The 16,394-nt window shown below is 34.4% G+C and overlaps 1 protein-coding gene across 2 annotated transcripts; it reads left to right on the plus strand.

Moving 5' to 3' along the window:
- Positions 1-1,523: 1,523 nt before the first annotated feature.
- Positions 1,524-14,937, plus strand: LOC136833339 (carotenoid isomerooxygenase-like). Of its 2 annotated transcripts, XM_067095355.1 has the most exons (5): positions 1,524-1,542; positions 6,933-7,016; positions 8,654-8,922; positions 12,898-13,150; positions 13,618-14,937. In XM_067095355.1, exons 2-5 carry the CDS (start codon positions 6,996-6,998, stop codon positions 14,749-14,751), a joined length of 1,677 nt encoding a protein of 558 aa, XP_066951456.1. In that variant the 5' UTR covers positions 1,524-1,542; positions 6,933-6,995; the 3' UTR covers positions 14,752-14,937. The 2 variants fall into 2 exon arrangements, with proteins under 2 accessions (XP_066951456.1, XP_066951447.1); XM_067095346.1 differs by lacking the exon at positions 1,524-1,542 and having other exon boundaries at positions 6,854-7,016.
- Positions 14,938-16,394: the final 1,457 nt, after the last annotated feature.

Raw genomic sequence — 16,394 nt, forward strand, 5'->3', positions numbered from 1 at the left:
TGTAGCCAGCTTACATTTTTTATCAAAATGATAACTAATAAGTCTTATTATCAGTAAAACAAATTAATTAATATCTTATACATTTGCCACCATTAATTTTTAATTAATAAATTCAGTGTTTATGAAAGCGATGATAAACAGTGAATGAAATGTCTGTATTACAGTATCAAGTAGTCTTAATTTTAATGACATTTTCTTCTGCCCAGCGAAACAAAGAAGATGTTAACCCCTGATATCCTTAACAGATCTCAGTAGCTCATCATTATCAAAATGCATGAGCACAGGTACTGTCACAGATATAATGTAAAATATCCTAGGTTGCGTAAGAAAACCCCGAAGATGGGAGATTCATGACTGGAAGTAATCTTACATCATCTCGAGTTCCTTATAACAAGTAAAAGATGAACCTCTCTCTCTCTCTCTCTCTCTCTCTCTCTCTCTCTCTCTCTCTCTCTCTCTCTCTCTCTCTCTCTCTCTCTCTCTCTCTCTCTCTCTCTCTCACACACACACACACACACGTGCACAAAACCATTTATTATGTGTATGGAAATGGCATCGTAGAGACCTCCTGTGAAATACTTTGTAAACCCCATTGACAAACTCTACTATTACATATATAAATGTTCAGTGATCCTGAAGCTCGAGTACATTTTAACTCACATTTTATAAAGCCGCAACATAGTCACAGATCTGCTTATTAAAAAAAAAACATTCATGATCATGTCAAACAGAGATAACTGAATTCACGTTATGAATCTTGCTGAGGCGTAAAGGTTTAGATGGCTTTCATTGTTTGCCTGCATTTCTCAGAATTTCCGTAGTCTTACCTGGGTCCTTTTTGAATTAGTACCTCAGAATTTTATTTTCATCATTTTGTCACATTATATTTGCTCTCTGTAGTATATTAAGGAGGAAGGGTGCAACCAGAACAATCGGAAAGAACAAGGCCGTATTTTTAACTAAAACGCCTTTTACTAAAATAAACTAAAAATACGAACTTAATACAGAATTTATGAGTGTAAATGATTTACTGGAATAGATGGGGACAAAATTAGTATCCTGGTCTTATTTGATCTGTGTTCTTATTTGATAAGGATGCGCCTGAACTAGCCATGAATAATTTACTGTTCATTGGAATTGATGATGAAGCTATTGAGTTTTTATAGAAGATACCTGCATGACAGAAAGTACCGTGTGCAGATCGGAAATTGATGTTCATCTTATGAAACATTAAGCAGACAAATACCCAAAGGAAGTTTGTTATGTCCAACCCTGTTATATATATATATATATATATATATATATATATATATATATATATATATATATATATATGGAAGTGCGTTATATGGAAATGTCCAGGTTCCAGTGGGTAACGTGCATTCGTGCATTTCTTTTAGACGGAGTCCCAAGGTGTGAAGTGATTAGATATGGGGAAGAGGAATCATTGGAAGACCAACTTTGGACATTATTAATAGTCTTCAGTGAAGCCTTTGTGGTTCGTGATTTATCATTCAAGACTGTGAACACTGCTGTTTGGAGGTAGGAACCACATTCAATTTCCCAAACTGTAGATTGTTTTTCTCCATTTTTCAAATGCCTTTTTTGTTCAAGCATTTATTGTCTGATATATTTAGGAGTAACATGGGAGGAATAGCCATATCTTTATTTTTATGTTTTTGGGGATTAATGAGGAATTCATTTGACTTCTTCAGATGTTTCGCTGAGAAAGAGGTTGAATATATAGCCTACTCATTGGAAATGTACTGGACTTTGGCTTATTTTGCCCCTTGAAAGTTACAGTGTAAGACTATAATGTGAACGATCTTTTGGGAACTTTAATATTACATTTTAATCCATTTCTTATTTCTTGCAATCTAGTTATGTTAGATTTTGTTAAATAAATTATTTTGGGTAAAGCTTGTTTAGCTGTAGACCTGAGAGAGAGAGAGAGAGAGAGAGAGAGAGAGAGAGAGAGAGAGAGAGAGAGAGAGAGAGAGAGAGAGAGAGAGAATGAAGAGTGAGTGGGTACTGAGATGTGCTACCAGCAGCCGTTGTGCGGCCGCTACCAAGGCTACCAATAGACAAGGTCTAAAGAAGGTATTCTTTAGACCTTGCCAATAGATGGGACGCCTCAACTTTGTGGTAACAGGTACGCAATGAAATTACCTCTCAACTGGGCTATATATATATATATATATATATATATATATATATATATATATATATATATATATATATATATATATATATATGAGTATGTATATATATGTGTGTGTGTGTGTTTGCTTTTAAATCATGAAAAGGTAAAATCGTGGTTATTATACAGACAAAGTTACAGCCACGAAGGAAAGTGAAACAACTGAGATGCTAAGTACTTTTGTCTTATTACCAAGCAGTGTTGCCAAATGTAAATCTCATAAAAATGCTAGATTTTGATCAAATAAATGCTAAATAATGCTAAAATTGTTTAGGTTGCTACCAAAAAAAATGCCAAAAATTATTTTACCTTTACTTTTGAATTACATCTCGAACAAGATTTCATCATAATTTGAAAATACAGACACTTCTTCTAGGGCTTTTTTAGTGCCATAAGCTTCCATAGTCCCAATTCTGTTTATCACTGCATTTGGCAATTCAAAGTCTTTACAGCATTTGTTGTGCCTTTTCAAGCCATATTTAATAGTAAGAATAGCGGAGAGCATAGGCAGCAGCATTTTATTTCTTAGTTTATTCTTGATTATATTCATGCTGCTGAATAAGCGTTCAACTTCTGCATTTGAATTAGGCAGAATTAACAGACTAATAGCAAATGTTGCAAGATCCTTAAATGGATTTCCTCCGGAAGCATCTCTATAATCATATACCTCCGACCAAAATTCTTCAGTTGTTGTTATATTAGTCCATTTATGCAAATGGATGTTCTTATACTGCATCTCAATTGATGACTTCACTTCATCATCTAAGAAAAATGAATCCAATAAGGGAATGATGGGATTCTTAATATGAGTTAACGTTTTTTCAACTGAGAATAAATTGATATTCTGTAAAATACTGATGTTTTCTGGCAACCGACTATGTAACTCCTTATAAAAACAAAGCAAAAAATTTTGTGCCCTTTTAAAAGCGGATGTCTATTTCTTGATGAGCTTGAATTTTTTTGCTAATCTTCAATTCTGATATCTTTTTTTCACATCTATATCCCAGCTGTGGATTTGGATCAAGAAATTCTTCAATGTTAGCAGTAGGATCAAGAGGGTTAATTCTGCTTGTTGGTAATACTAACATATTGGCAATAGATTTGATTAGCTGTGATAGGTCAGAAAGTAACTTTGTTTTATCAACAGTATTTGATTCAAATAGTTTGTTCACTTCTTGAACATGTTTTAGAACTGGGTGCAAAAATAGAATGAAAAGCTCATTGCAAGGGTCACAATACATTTGATAGAGAAGATCAGCAGTGTAACACCTTTCATTAACACTTGCTATTTGGAAATGAGTCTGCAATTCAATCCACTGGCTTAATATTCGGCTGATTGCTGGTTCAATTGACAACCACCTGGTTGGACAAGAATTTAAGATTTTTAATGGTTCCTTTTCATTAATGGCATGGTAAAGCTGACTGTAAGAAATTTGTCTCAATGAACTATGTGAAAACCATTTTTAAGTTTCACTTACTACAAACTCTAGGTTTCTTGGTAGAAAAGCAGCACAAGCATGGGACACTGCTAGTTGAATTGAGTGGCAGACACATCTAAATAAAAGTAATCCAGGTACTTCTTCTTTCAACTTCTTGAAAACACCATTGTTTATTCCTACCATTACACTGGCATTGTCAGTACCAATAGCTAGAAGATTTTTTATGTCCATATTTTTTTCTGCTACTGCACTCCTTACTGCATTCACAATGGCATCTGCATCACATTTTTCTAGAATTACCATGTCAAGATATGTGTGTACTACTTTCTTATGTTTTTCACTATAGTAAATGACAATGATACCTAATAACTTGTTAACAGTAATATCATTCGATTCATCCAATAGTAAACTGAATTTTCCTTGGCCTAGATCAGAAATCAAATCTTCATTGAAATAAGGAGCAATCACATTTTTCACAATATTTGCACACTTAGTACGATGCATTTTGACTTTATTCACTGTTTCACTGTCAGTTATAGAATTTTTTGCACATGTCTACCAAATGATCACATGAGTTGAATGATGAATGAGAACAAATAAACATTGCCAAATTTGCCTCAAGAATGAATGTGTTTTATCCTTTTTCTTCACAACGAAATTTTCAAGAGAAGTACTTTGATATGGGTTTGAAAGCTTATGTTTCTTAGTTTCACAATGGCTTGTTAACAGGGAATACTTAGCTAAAATGTCACATTTACAAAACTTGCAGTGAGCTTTAGAAGGGTCAGTGGGCACTTCACAAAGCCACTTTGTAAAAGCAGGAACTTTCAACCACTCTTTACGAAATTTTTGAGAATATGTTGCTTTAGCCTTACTCATGATTAAAATGAAAGATACACTTTTTTGTTTTGCAAACTTCGATTATCAAATCTGATTAACTAAGTTAGAATCTCGCAAGAAGTTGACAAAAGTGATAAGTGAACGAGTGAGGGGCGGTCGTCAACTGTAGCTGTAGGCTAACTGTGGAAAATTCCTCCAAAATGGTAAGTCTACTGCCGTCACACTGGCGCCGATAGCAACTAGCTATGCAACGGTTGAATACACAAGTAACACAACCCGAGTCTCAACGTGAACATGTTCAATACATCATTCAAATTTGAAACACCTTAACACCCTCGCGCAATAGTTAAAATGTGGTTTCATTGGTAAGAGATTGAACACAATTTCTTTCAAATAGTGCGATATATCATATATGCCACAATTTATTGATGTTTATAAATTATTTTCATAAAGAATAAAAAATTATTAAAAAATGCCAAAATACTGCTAAATATTTTTTTATGATGCTGTTTTTAATGCTAGATGCTAGATACAAAATTTTAATGCCAAACCACTTACAAAATGCTAAATCTAGCATTAAAAATGCTAAATTGGCAACACTGTTACCAAGGCATGGTCACAGCAACTATACCCAACCTTGTCTCTGTATATCTGTATATCTTTAGTTGCTGCGACCATGTCTTGTTAATAAGACTAAAGTACTTAGCATCTCAATTGTTTCACTTTCCTTCGTGACTGTAACGTAACTTTTTTCATATAAATTATATATAAAAATATATATATGTATATATATATATATATATATATATATATATATATATATATATATGTGTGTGTGTGTGTGTGTGTGTGTGTGTGTGTGTGTGTGTGTATGTATATATATGCGTGTGTGTACAAACGGATTGTCAAATGCACTGCAGAGAAATAAGTTCAAGCTTTTTACCAGTGACACTTAATTCTATGAGATACTGAACAATGTTCTTACATTATTAAGGAATGGATGACATTCCTGTTGCTTAAACTAATTAAAAATAATACAAAATTACAGTGATGGGGAAGAAAAATTAATTATGGATCTTTTTGTGACGTTCAGGTGAATAATAACACTGTAATAGTCACACACAGATTACTAATATAATCCGCGACTAAAGTGTGCAACTGTGATCGGCGTCTCAGTGCCCAAATCAATAATATTGAAATAGTTGCTGGATCATCTTAGAAAGAGTGCTTTGTTTAAAAGCTTCATGAAGAGTATTCTATTAATTTTGTCATGACTGCAACTCTGTTTATCAAAATCTGTTTAAGATACAACATTGGAAATTGCAAAATATACGAAATAGAGCGACAAGGTTAATAAAAGCTGTCGCACCTCTGTATAGAACCACTCCTGCAGTACTTGAGTTGCACTGGCTGCCAGTCGAAACCACAGTGAAGTTGGAAATGCTTGTTATGACATATCAAGCTATGAAGACTTTAGATCTTGACAGCTTTAAGTCTCTGAGAGGTCTGCTGTACATAATACGCCAGTCTTAACTACTAATTAGCTTTTCCTGTCTTTAGCTGATCATGAGTCATGATAGCCTTTGGTCTGGAGGGTCATTGGCAAAGCGTTTAAATCAAGACAACCCAACGGTCAAATGAAAAGGGCTGGGTAATTTTGTCAATCGTTAGTCATAATCCTCAATAAAAAAAATCTGGATACTCCATCAATATACTAAAGCAGGTTTTCATGTAGGCTTATTAGGCTAAGTGGTTGCAGTCATGAATCAGTACTACTACTACTGCTGCTGCTGCTGCTGCTGCTGCTGCTACAATAATAATAATAATAATAATAATAATAATAATAATAATAATAATAATAATAATAATAATAATAATAATAATAATAATAATAATAATAATAATCTCTTTACACTTGGGAAGGAGATCCACTTGTAAAAATGTTTTGCAAAAAACTATGGCTGCATCGCCAGAGTTAATTTTGTAATAACGTTTCTCTATTTTTCTAACGATTTCTTTATCTGTAGGGGAAAGATCGTGTAATAATTATTATATGATCTTTTCCCTACAGAAAAAAGATATCATCACGAAAATAAAGAAACTTTATGATATGAAACCTGCTGATGCAGCCATAATTTTTAACGAAAGTTATAAAATTTTATTTATTTACCCATTCATTTTATAGAACACCAAACTGTTTATAAAAATTAGTCCGTATCACTATTTTTTATAACTGGCAACAGCATCTTACACAACAAAATTTGAACTATTAAAGGAAATTTTAGATGTAAAAACAACCTTGTAGATGAAGTGGCATGGTTACAAGTGTAGATAACACATCACCCAATCAGTAAGAATATGATAAACAACCATTAGGGAATGTAGCCTCTAGTTATGCCCTGTTTCAAGTAAGGTACATTCTCTCTCTCTCTCTCTCTCTCTCTCGTTACAAGGAAGCGAAATCCACTACAGCAGGTATTTGAACTCTGGGAAGACTGCCTCGCCAGGCTGCCACGATGTTTACGTACACTTTTCGAGTAAGTTAGCCATAACTTTGTCAATAATCTATCTCTCTAAATTTTTTATTTTTTCATTATTATTATTATTATTATTATTATTATTATTATTATTATTATTATTATTATTATTATTATTATTATTATTATCCGAGGATAATTTACTAGACCTCTTGGTCACATTTCTAGAAGCCTATTCATAGGAATAGCTCGTACTTCTACTTATAAGAATAAATAGGAACAAAACAAAGGTACAAAATTTGACTGCCACGTAGGAGGAGGCCAAAAGGAGACTATGAAAAGAGATCTTGAAATTACAACACGATCAGAACTTAAATATCTGAACTAAAAGCGTAGCAAGCTTACAGGTCATCGCAAATCAATAGTTATTAGTACTTCTATGTTAAAGATTTTTCTTTATTACCATTGCAATATTATTAAACAAAAGATCCATCCACTAAAGACATAATCCTGATAATGTTCGTTATATTTATAAATATTTTCTTTAAATAAAAAAATGTTATTTTATCCCCGTTTTGAGTAATCATTCATATATCATAAAGCCTAATTGTCATCGCCTATTAAATCAATATCTGTATTTGACAGTCATTGTCGGCAGTTTGCGAAGGTATCAAACATCTCACTGCAGTTTTACTTTCATTAGGGGAACAAAAAATTTAGTCCACAAATGAGCAATTTTTTACGTATCCTAGTTAGAACAGAATTCCGACCAACATGACTTTTATATCAATTTATTTCTATTAACATTGTATTTCACCATTTCTATAATAAAATAATTAAATCTATAAACGCAAAGGTAATTTTAGGAAGCGGTTTGCTGCATGTTACTTGAGGGCATGACGTATTTCCTATGAATTCGGAAATGACGCTGCCAACTCTATAATTCTAATGATAAGCAATTGTAACAACTTCTCGATAGATCGAAAACTTCGGTGCCCAGACTTTCTAATTTACTAAGCAGTAAAAGACTGTGCAGATCTTATATACTTTTTTACGGGTCCTTCGGCGCAAAATGAACTAAGAAACGAGCTCCCAAATTAGATAAGGGAGTCAAACACTTCCATCTTTGCTTAAACGCTCAAACGAAACATGACATGTTTTTCTTGACATCTTGATATCTAAGAATAACTTCAGAGAAGCTTCTACAGATGTTCATCACCTAATTTTCTCCTGTTTATTTTCTAGTGAGAGAATTCCTTCATATCTCTCAGATCTACCACCGCTATTTTTTTTTTTATTCCACAACGAGACAACTATACATCCACCATCGCGAACAATACAGCTTTTATTTTGCAGGCAGTACAGTGGCTTTCTTTTTCCGTGGCTCTTTTAGGTTACTCATGGATTTGTAAAAAAATTCATAAACTGTAATAACTCTATGCTCAGTATGACTTAAGAATACAGTCCCTTGCACTTACAGATAATCTAATGTAAGTATTAACTGTGTACACACATACAGGAATTATTTTATAATGTTGCTCTTAATGTACAAAAAGATGATCCAGTTGACTTAGCAGAAACATACAAATTCAAACTTAAAATTGTATGAAAGTTAATCACTTTTAATTCCTGTTGCTTCGGGTTTGCTACAAAAAATCATTTTTACCTGGATCTATAAAACTGGTCATATCTTTCAGGCGCTTCTGCTGTCCCTGGCATGCCTTGCAGCATCATCAAAAGATTCGACAAGCAAGTCATCCTGGTTGCGTCACTGTGAACAGGATACGCCCTCCCCTGTCCAAGGCAAATTAGAAGGGCATATCCCTGAATGGGTCGAAGGACGCCTCATCCGAGTAGGACCTGGTGTGCACCATATTGGGAATACATCCTACAAACACTTATTTGATCCTCTGGCTTTGCTGCATATGGTTCAAATCCAGGGTGGACAGGCAACTTACACTTCAAGGTGAGGAAACAATTTCTTGTGATGGCAGTGCTTTCAAAGTTCCATGCGACTGGGAATACTGCACAAGTATTTTTTTTTTTTACAGGATTTCTCTAATTTACTGATGGCTGCTGTTAACGGTAATTCAACCAGACCACTATGACTTACAACCAACCCCCTACAAGTTAAAGTATGACAAAATATTTCTGTGCAAACACAGAATTAAATACTATTAAAAGGTCGAATAATTATCATTTAGATGCTATTTTCCTAAGGAGTGTGAAGATGTACTTTAATAATAACTAATCTGTTCTTTCTCTGTACATCTCCCACTTCTATATGGGGTCAATGTTTCTGACAGCTTTCCTCCACCTGGTTCGAACTTAATAATAACTAATATTTACTGATAGTAAACGGACGAAGTCATTCTAAATTTTCTAAGTCCTCTGTTGACATAATTAAAAACTTTGGTAACTTCTTGGACATTCTTTCTGGAGTCTAAGCTTATGAACGAGAAATTAGTGCTCGTGGTGTCTTTTTTATGATGTAGTACAGGTAAGTTACATAAAGTTTTTAGTTAATTCAAACTTCGTACGTTTTCAAGGTTAATTTCTCAGAAATGTTCAAACTTCTTCCACTTTTCCTTCCTTGCATCATTTAGTAAAAGAAAAGTTGTTGTTTCCTAAGTGAAAGTGTTCAAATCTAAAATATTTATATATCAAAGTTTTACATTTTTTTTACAATCACGCTTAGCATATAACTTCACTTGCCAGCAATTGTGATTCTTGAACGTGACCAAGTGACTGTGATAAGAAGGCCTCCTTTACTCATTCAATAGTATTCAAAGAACTACATCCGATGAACTGAACCTTCCAAGAATACAAAACCGTCCTTTTAATATGAGGATAAGCAATAGTAAGACATCTAAATACCAAGGGATGCCTGGAAAGGGAGAATGTGTGAACCCAGAATGTATCCCTACATTTATCAGTGCATTTTTATTGTCCAAAGTTGGGGATTCCAAATCTCATTTGCATATTTATCCCTCTTTTTCCTTTGAGAATGTAACTAAGCACACAAAAGAACCACACATTATTTGTCTACTTCTCTTCTGTGTGTGTGTGTGTGTGTGTGTGTTTGCATATTTAACAGCTCATGTTAGTGCAATTACACATTTATGGTTTTTCCATCCAAAAACTCAGTTCACAGTACTGCCTTTCCTAATGTTCAGATGTAGTAGAGGAAACATAAACAAATAGTTTGCACACACCAACAACAATGATCAAGAATGCATACAATGAAAGATAAGCTGTCAGAAAAATACAGTATATGGTTTATTATTGGAACTCCCTGAAAAACACTATTAATTTTTAAATGGTATGGTCTCTGACTGTCTTGTCATTACGATAGCTAAGATACATATAGATGACAGAAAAGCCTCTTTTGTGCTTGATGATTAAAAACTGGTATGTATAAAATCTCAAGCGTACCCTCATGGAATTTTCTGTGATCCTTCACTTCTAAATTGGTCACAGCTGTAAAGGAAAGTTGAGTTTGCTGTTCTTTTGAATGAAAGTTTTGTCAGTATAATAAATTTGCAAAACCTTCCCGCTTGCTGAACTATCATCGTTTAGAGAGAGAGAGAGAGAGAGAGAGAGAGAGAGAGAGAGAGAGAGAGAGAGAGAGAGAGAGAGAGAGAGAGAGAGAGAGAGAGAGAGAGAGAGAGAGAGAGAGCTTGTGAAGTACATACAGAAATACAGAAAAGGAATTTTATAATCAGTTTTATCTTATCTTATAGCAAGGAGATATTCAAGAGGGTCACTGGACAAAGTTCAGAGAAAAAATGAAGGTGACAAGATCAAGTCTTGAGTATACATCATTCAAGATATCAATACTGTATCTTCTTTTCCTTATACGGTGACTTACATGAAAAGCACTCTAAGAGTCCTGTGCAGCACAGGTCTGATATAATTTAAGATACTTACTTCTTATGGCTCTGTGTAGCAGGTCTGATCAAAACAAGGGAAGAATAAAGAGGGGGGGCATAATTCTGAAGTTAAGTGATAGATACAACCTCTTGGATGATGAGAGTATGTACTTATAGGAAAACAGAAGGTGGAAGAGAATCCCACAGTTCGGCTTATTAATTTCCAAAGTAGATGTATAGAGAGGTGACCTAACAAGTGTTATGAGGCCATTTGAAATGAGGAAAGCCCCAGTCTAGAAGCTAAATGGAATAATGGCTGAAACAGTACCAATTAAGAGAGAGAGAGAGAGAGAGAGAGAGAGAGAGAGAGAGAGAGAGAGAGAGAGAGAGAGAGAGAGAAGCTATCTTATGGCAAAGATATATAGGATCTGAAGAAGAGGTGAGGAGCAGTGTTGAGGTGTGGGAGGAAGGACAGTAGTTTTTCACTGTTCAGACAAATAACCTTGTCGAATATGGTATACCAATATTCTAGACAGAGATGAATGATGGCACCATGTGCGCTATTATAATTTGTGACATCGAAATTGAAACTCAACTTTGAAAAGCATATTTGCTTACGCTGTGCGATTTCTTCAAAATCAGTGTGAAGTAACCGAAGCCCCCAAATGCTGACAGAAGTGAATGGTTCAGTTACATTTCCACCAAACAGAATCTACAAATTTTATAATAAAGTAGATAGAAACATGAGTACAAACTGTCTTAGAAGCATTAAATTTGATTACACAAAGGAATCTAAATCAGTATAACTTACAAATCAGAATTGGCTGATGAAGAAAGAACAATCAGAGACTGAGTATGAACAACAAAAGCGACCTTGGAGATGAGGACATGGGACTGGTCAAGTCCTCAACAAAGGCACTAATAAGACAAGCATGGATTTGATAGGCCTCATTGCATTCACTAGTGGTCACCCATCCAAGAAATGACCAAATATCATGTTGCTCAAGATCACTGAATAAGAAACCAGTAGTATACTGAGTTTTACTGACTAGCATTTATCAGTCATAGGCCCTCCATATGCTAATCAGAATTATGGTTGCTATACCTGAACATTCAAGAAAGAGGACACCCTTTAAAATATCTGGATTTACATTCTTTGCAAACATAATTCTTGTGAGGCTCAGTGTACATTCAATAAACAAAGATAAGAAAATTTCACTACTTGGAGAGGCTCTGATAAACAAAAATTGGAAGCAAGCTCTGTAGAAAAGTAGACTTCAAAAATATATTAGAGTGGGATATGTGTTTACCTCTAACTAGCGGTTATTCCATACCCCTTAAACAATGAGTTCGTTAGTATACTGTTACAGTGGGATGAGTTCTGTACATGAAAGTTTCTCTCCCCTCCCCACTCTTGGCATCTGTTAATATCCTAGTTGGTGTACACCATTTGTAAGGGGAAAAGTTTGATATGGCCCTCTATCAAAGTGAAAGGTCCAGATATTTCACTGATTTTCAAAATTTCTGCTAGATTTTAGACAAAATAGAGGACATGCCATACAGATTATATACTTACTAGTGCTCAACTACATTGATTAGAAGACCACTGGCGTAGGAAGTATTACTTTCATCACCTTTTAACCTCATTTTGACCAGCTGCTACTGACATCGGACTTCTTTTCCTTAGCCAGAAATTAAATTTAGTTTTTTTTTCACCAACAAGGGTAATCATGACTCTTGAGTTTGCCATAATTGACTTCTGAAAGAGTAAGGTAAGTTCCACTTGAATACATGTGAAAATACTTAACCCACAGTTAAACAAATAATATACTCCAGCCATTTATATTTCAGACAAAGCTCCTTTTAAAGCAGTTTCATTCCAAATAATAATGCTTAAAGAGATTTTTATTAAACTATTTTGATGAAAAAATATTGATCAAGATGAAATGATGATGAAAAAACCAACTCATATTAGTCTTTTTATCTTTATTTCTGGGAAGTAGTTAAAACGGCCTCAACTTCTTGAGAAATTCCCAGAAAGGGAAAGCAGTATCTCATTTCTCTTACAGAATCCTTGAAAGCGACACCTACAAAACAAATATGAGGGAACAACGCATAGCAGAGACAGAATTTGGGACAGCAGCTTATCCTGATCCTTGTCAAACACTCTTTGGGAAGTTCTTTTCATGGTTTGAAGCTCCAAAGATGGGTGATAACTGCTTGGTTAATGTGCTGCAAGCTAAAGACCAGTTGATCGTGATGACAGAAACTGATACCGTTCGAGTGGTGGATCCTAGCAATTTGCAAGTGATAGGTGATGGTGTAAGTAGATTATTAAGTCACTATCTACCAAAGATTTATAAGTTTTACAACTTCTATCTCTAAACTGAAACACCACAAGAATACTTTATAATTTTATTAATGAATTAAAAAACTTTCCTAGAGGGTACTTATCTAGCTGTTTACTGATAAACTGGTGTTTGTGACAAGCTGTTGAACCATTTTAGTCTTGCATAGTCCCTCAAGAATAAACTACATATCCATACGTAATGAAGAGTCTGAGGCTTGCCTAGTTAGGTACAGTATACTGTATATATTTAATTTAAACATTAAATTTTAAATTTAAAATCTAAAAATTTTAAATTTGAAAGTATCACAGCTCTTAGTTATTAAACCTGGAATTAGTTTACTTTAATGTGGTGAATATTTTTAATGATACACACTTACTGTACTCTTTTTTTACTTTTATAGGTTCATTTACTGATTTGCTGTATTTATTTGAACTGCAGGTAAAAATTCCGGATTTTGTGTCTGTGCAGAGAGCAAGTGCCCATCCCCATGTTGGAACAGATGGTACCATTTATAATTTAGCTCCTACTATCACAGAAAAAGGACCAGGTTATTCAATTATCTCTCATAAAGAAGGAGTTCTTAATAAAGCTTCATTAGAGGCCACTATTCTTGCTCGTTGGCGATTCAACCCAGGTTACATGCACAGTTTTGCTCTTACAGAGAACTACTATGTTTTATTTGAAACACCTCTGGCAATGAATGCCCCAACAATGCTTGCCTCCAATTATCTGGGTACAACTCCTGAGGAGAGTTTGGTATGGTATCCAAATGAAAACACCCGCTTTAGGGTAATCAGAAGAAGTAATGGTGAAGAGATTAACATCAAGTTTACAGCTGAGAAATTCTTCACATTCCATCAAATAAATGCTTATGAAACTGATGATAACCTACTGGTGGTTGACATTTGTGCTATTTCTTCAGGAGAAGTCATCAAAAGCTTGTACCTAGAAAATATTGGGAAACAGGATTCAGACCCAACCAAACTAAAGTTTGATTCCATAGCAACTAGGTATGTTATGCCTCTAACCAGTATTGAGTCTCTACCATACAATGAAGAGCTCCTGAATAAATACAGTAGAATTAAGATATACCCAGACGACACATCATTGCCAATCAGATCACCTTCTGCTGTAAGAACTGGGGTCAATGAAATATTCTTGAAAGGGGTAAATATAAATGATATGTTCCTGGAGATGCCAAGAATAAACTACATTCACAATGGTAAATCATATCAGTATGTCTATGGAGTTGGGACAGCAACTGGCAGTATTGATTTTATCTCACTTATCAAACTGGATGTTCGGTCAGGGAAAGAATTAGTGTGGAGTGATCCCAACTATTTTGTATCTGAACCAGTGTATCTACCTGAGCCTAGCAAGGATGGTGAGGATTCAGGGGTTATTTTAACTCTTTTGCTTCACAAAGAGGAACTCAATCATACTGTCCTTCTCATCCTTAATGCACAGGACCTTACTGAAATGGCTCGGGTTCATTTCACTATAAATGGTCCTGCAACACCTACATTCCATGGACAGTTTGTAAGCTTTAATGATGAAGTTCATGGTTACTGATGAAGGTAGCATAAAGTAGAGATGGCTACATGTGCAATAAACAGTTAAAGATGTGCAAAAAAAATCCTGAGTTCCTCTTTCTAATAGCATACTGTACTATGTAACTTATCTAAGTTAGTTTCCTAATAGTTATGCAATTACTTTCATAACATTTATGCTGTTATCACGAGTAAAATAATTCTGCAACCAGTATTTTACAATTTAAACCTTAAGTAAATTTGACTGCTTAAATGAAAGACAAATAAAAATAATGGTGATGAAATGACTGCTATTTGATGCAAGATTACTACTACACTGAATTCATTTATTATTAAACAAATCATATGAGCAACATAAAAAATATCCCCACAATTTGTCAGTTTTATTACATGGAATGTTCAGGAATATACAGTATTCAAATGACACCACCCTTCAAACAGAAGCAGTGCAGGCTCATAACACTAATCCTTATTAGCAGTGTATAATGATGAAAAGTAAATGAAGACTCAAGTAATATCAAGTTGTGAGGCTGCTTTGACTCGGTCTTCATTTATTACATAGTTTAATTAAATCGGTGCTTGATCATTAAGCAATGATAATTCTTGTACATTAGTTAAGAAAAGAGAAAAAATCAATCATCTGACAGAACACCTGCTTACTCATACATCATAAAAATAACTTGCCCTGCAGATAACCATTAATGCCTAATACTTGCAACAAAATTAGATTTAGATGGTGGGGATGGGGTGAGGAGTCAGGACGCTAAAGACAAAGCATGTAGCACATAAGTTCAACTTGATGCCTAAATCTAATAATCCAGAAACATTTTTTTTTTCAAATAAAAACTCTCAATACTAGCCCAAAAGTGAAGAACTACTCTTATAAACAGTAAGAACCTTCCTTCAGAGCTTGATCTAATACAGTTTACTAACCAGCTGTAGCATTAACAAGATACGAATTACATTTTGAATGTTGTTTTTCCATGGCCTCTCCTCTTCCTGTTTATCTCCAGACACTGAAACTTCTTTCATTTACTGATACTCAAGCTCTGCACACTCTCCACATGCCAGAATATGCTTATATCATCAATGAGCTTGGGAACAACAAAATTTTTCCTTAGTAAACCTGAGCCAGATTTGAACTGTCCTTATCACAATTTTATTTCTTTGATATTATACTTTAAATTGGTTTAACTGTGCAAACACCTTACAGAACTTTACCATGGCAATTCATGATAAAACTTCAATAAATATAATAATTTGTTATAGCCATTTACCTCTGTAAATTTCTCCTACACAGCAATTGTAAAGTATTCCATGTAAAAAAAAGGCAGCAAACAAATCTGATACAAATCTTGGGATATCTATTCTGTAACTCACTTTGTTTACAAAATTACAGTTCTGAAAAAATATGTTATTAATTATTATATATATATTCATACTGCTCGGAGGGAATGTCATACCACCTTCCTGGGGCTGTTGGCTGTCTTTCCATCTCAGAAAACTGAAACCTCCAAAAGGGACTCGCATTTTGTTCATCCTAGACAGTATGACTGCAATGTCTTCTACAAAGAGGTTAGACTCTTACTGAGCTCCTCTCAAGTCAGTAATTGCTAATATGCTTCCACAATCCGGAAGTGGACTGGTTTGCCACATGTGAGAGCC

This window comes from Macrobrachium rosenbergii, chromosome 4, assembly GCF_040412425.1.
Source record: "Macrobrachium rosenbergii isolate ZJJX-2024 chromosome 4, ASM4041242v1, whole genome shotgun sequence".
Classification (NCBI taxonomy): domain Eukaryota; kingdom Metazoa; phylum Arthropoda; class Malacostraca; order Decapoda; family Palaemonidae; genus Macrobrachium; species Macrobrachium rosenbergii.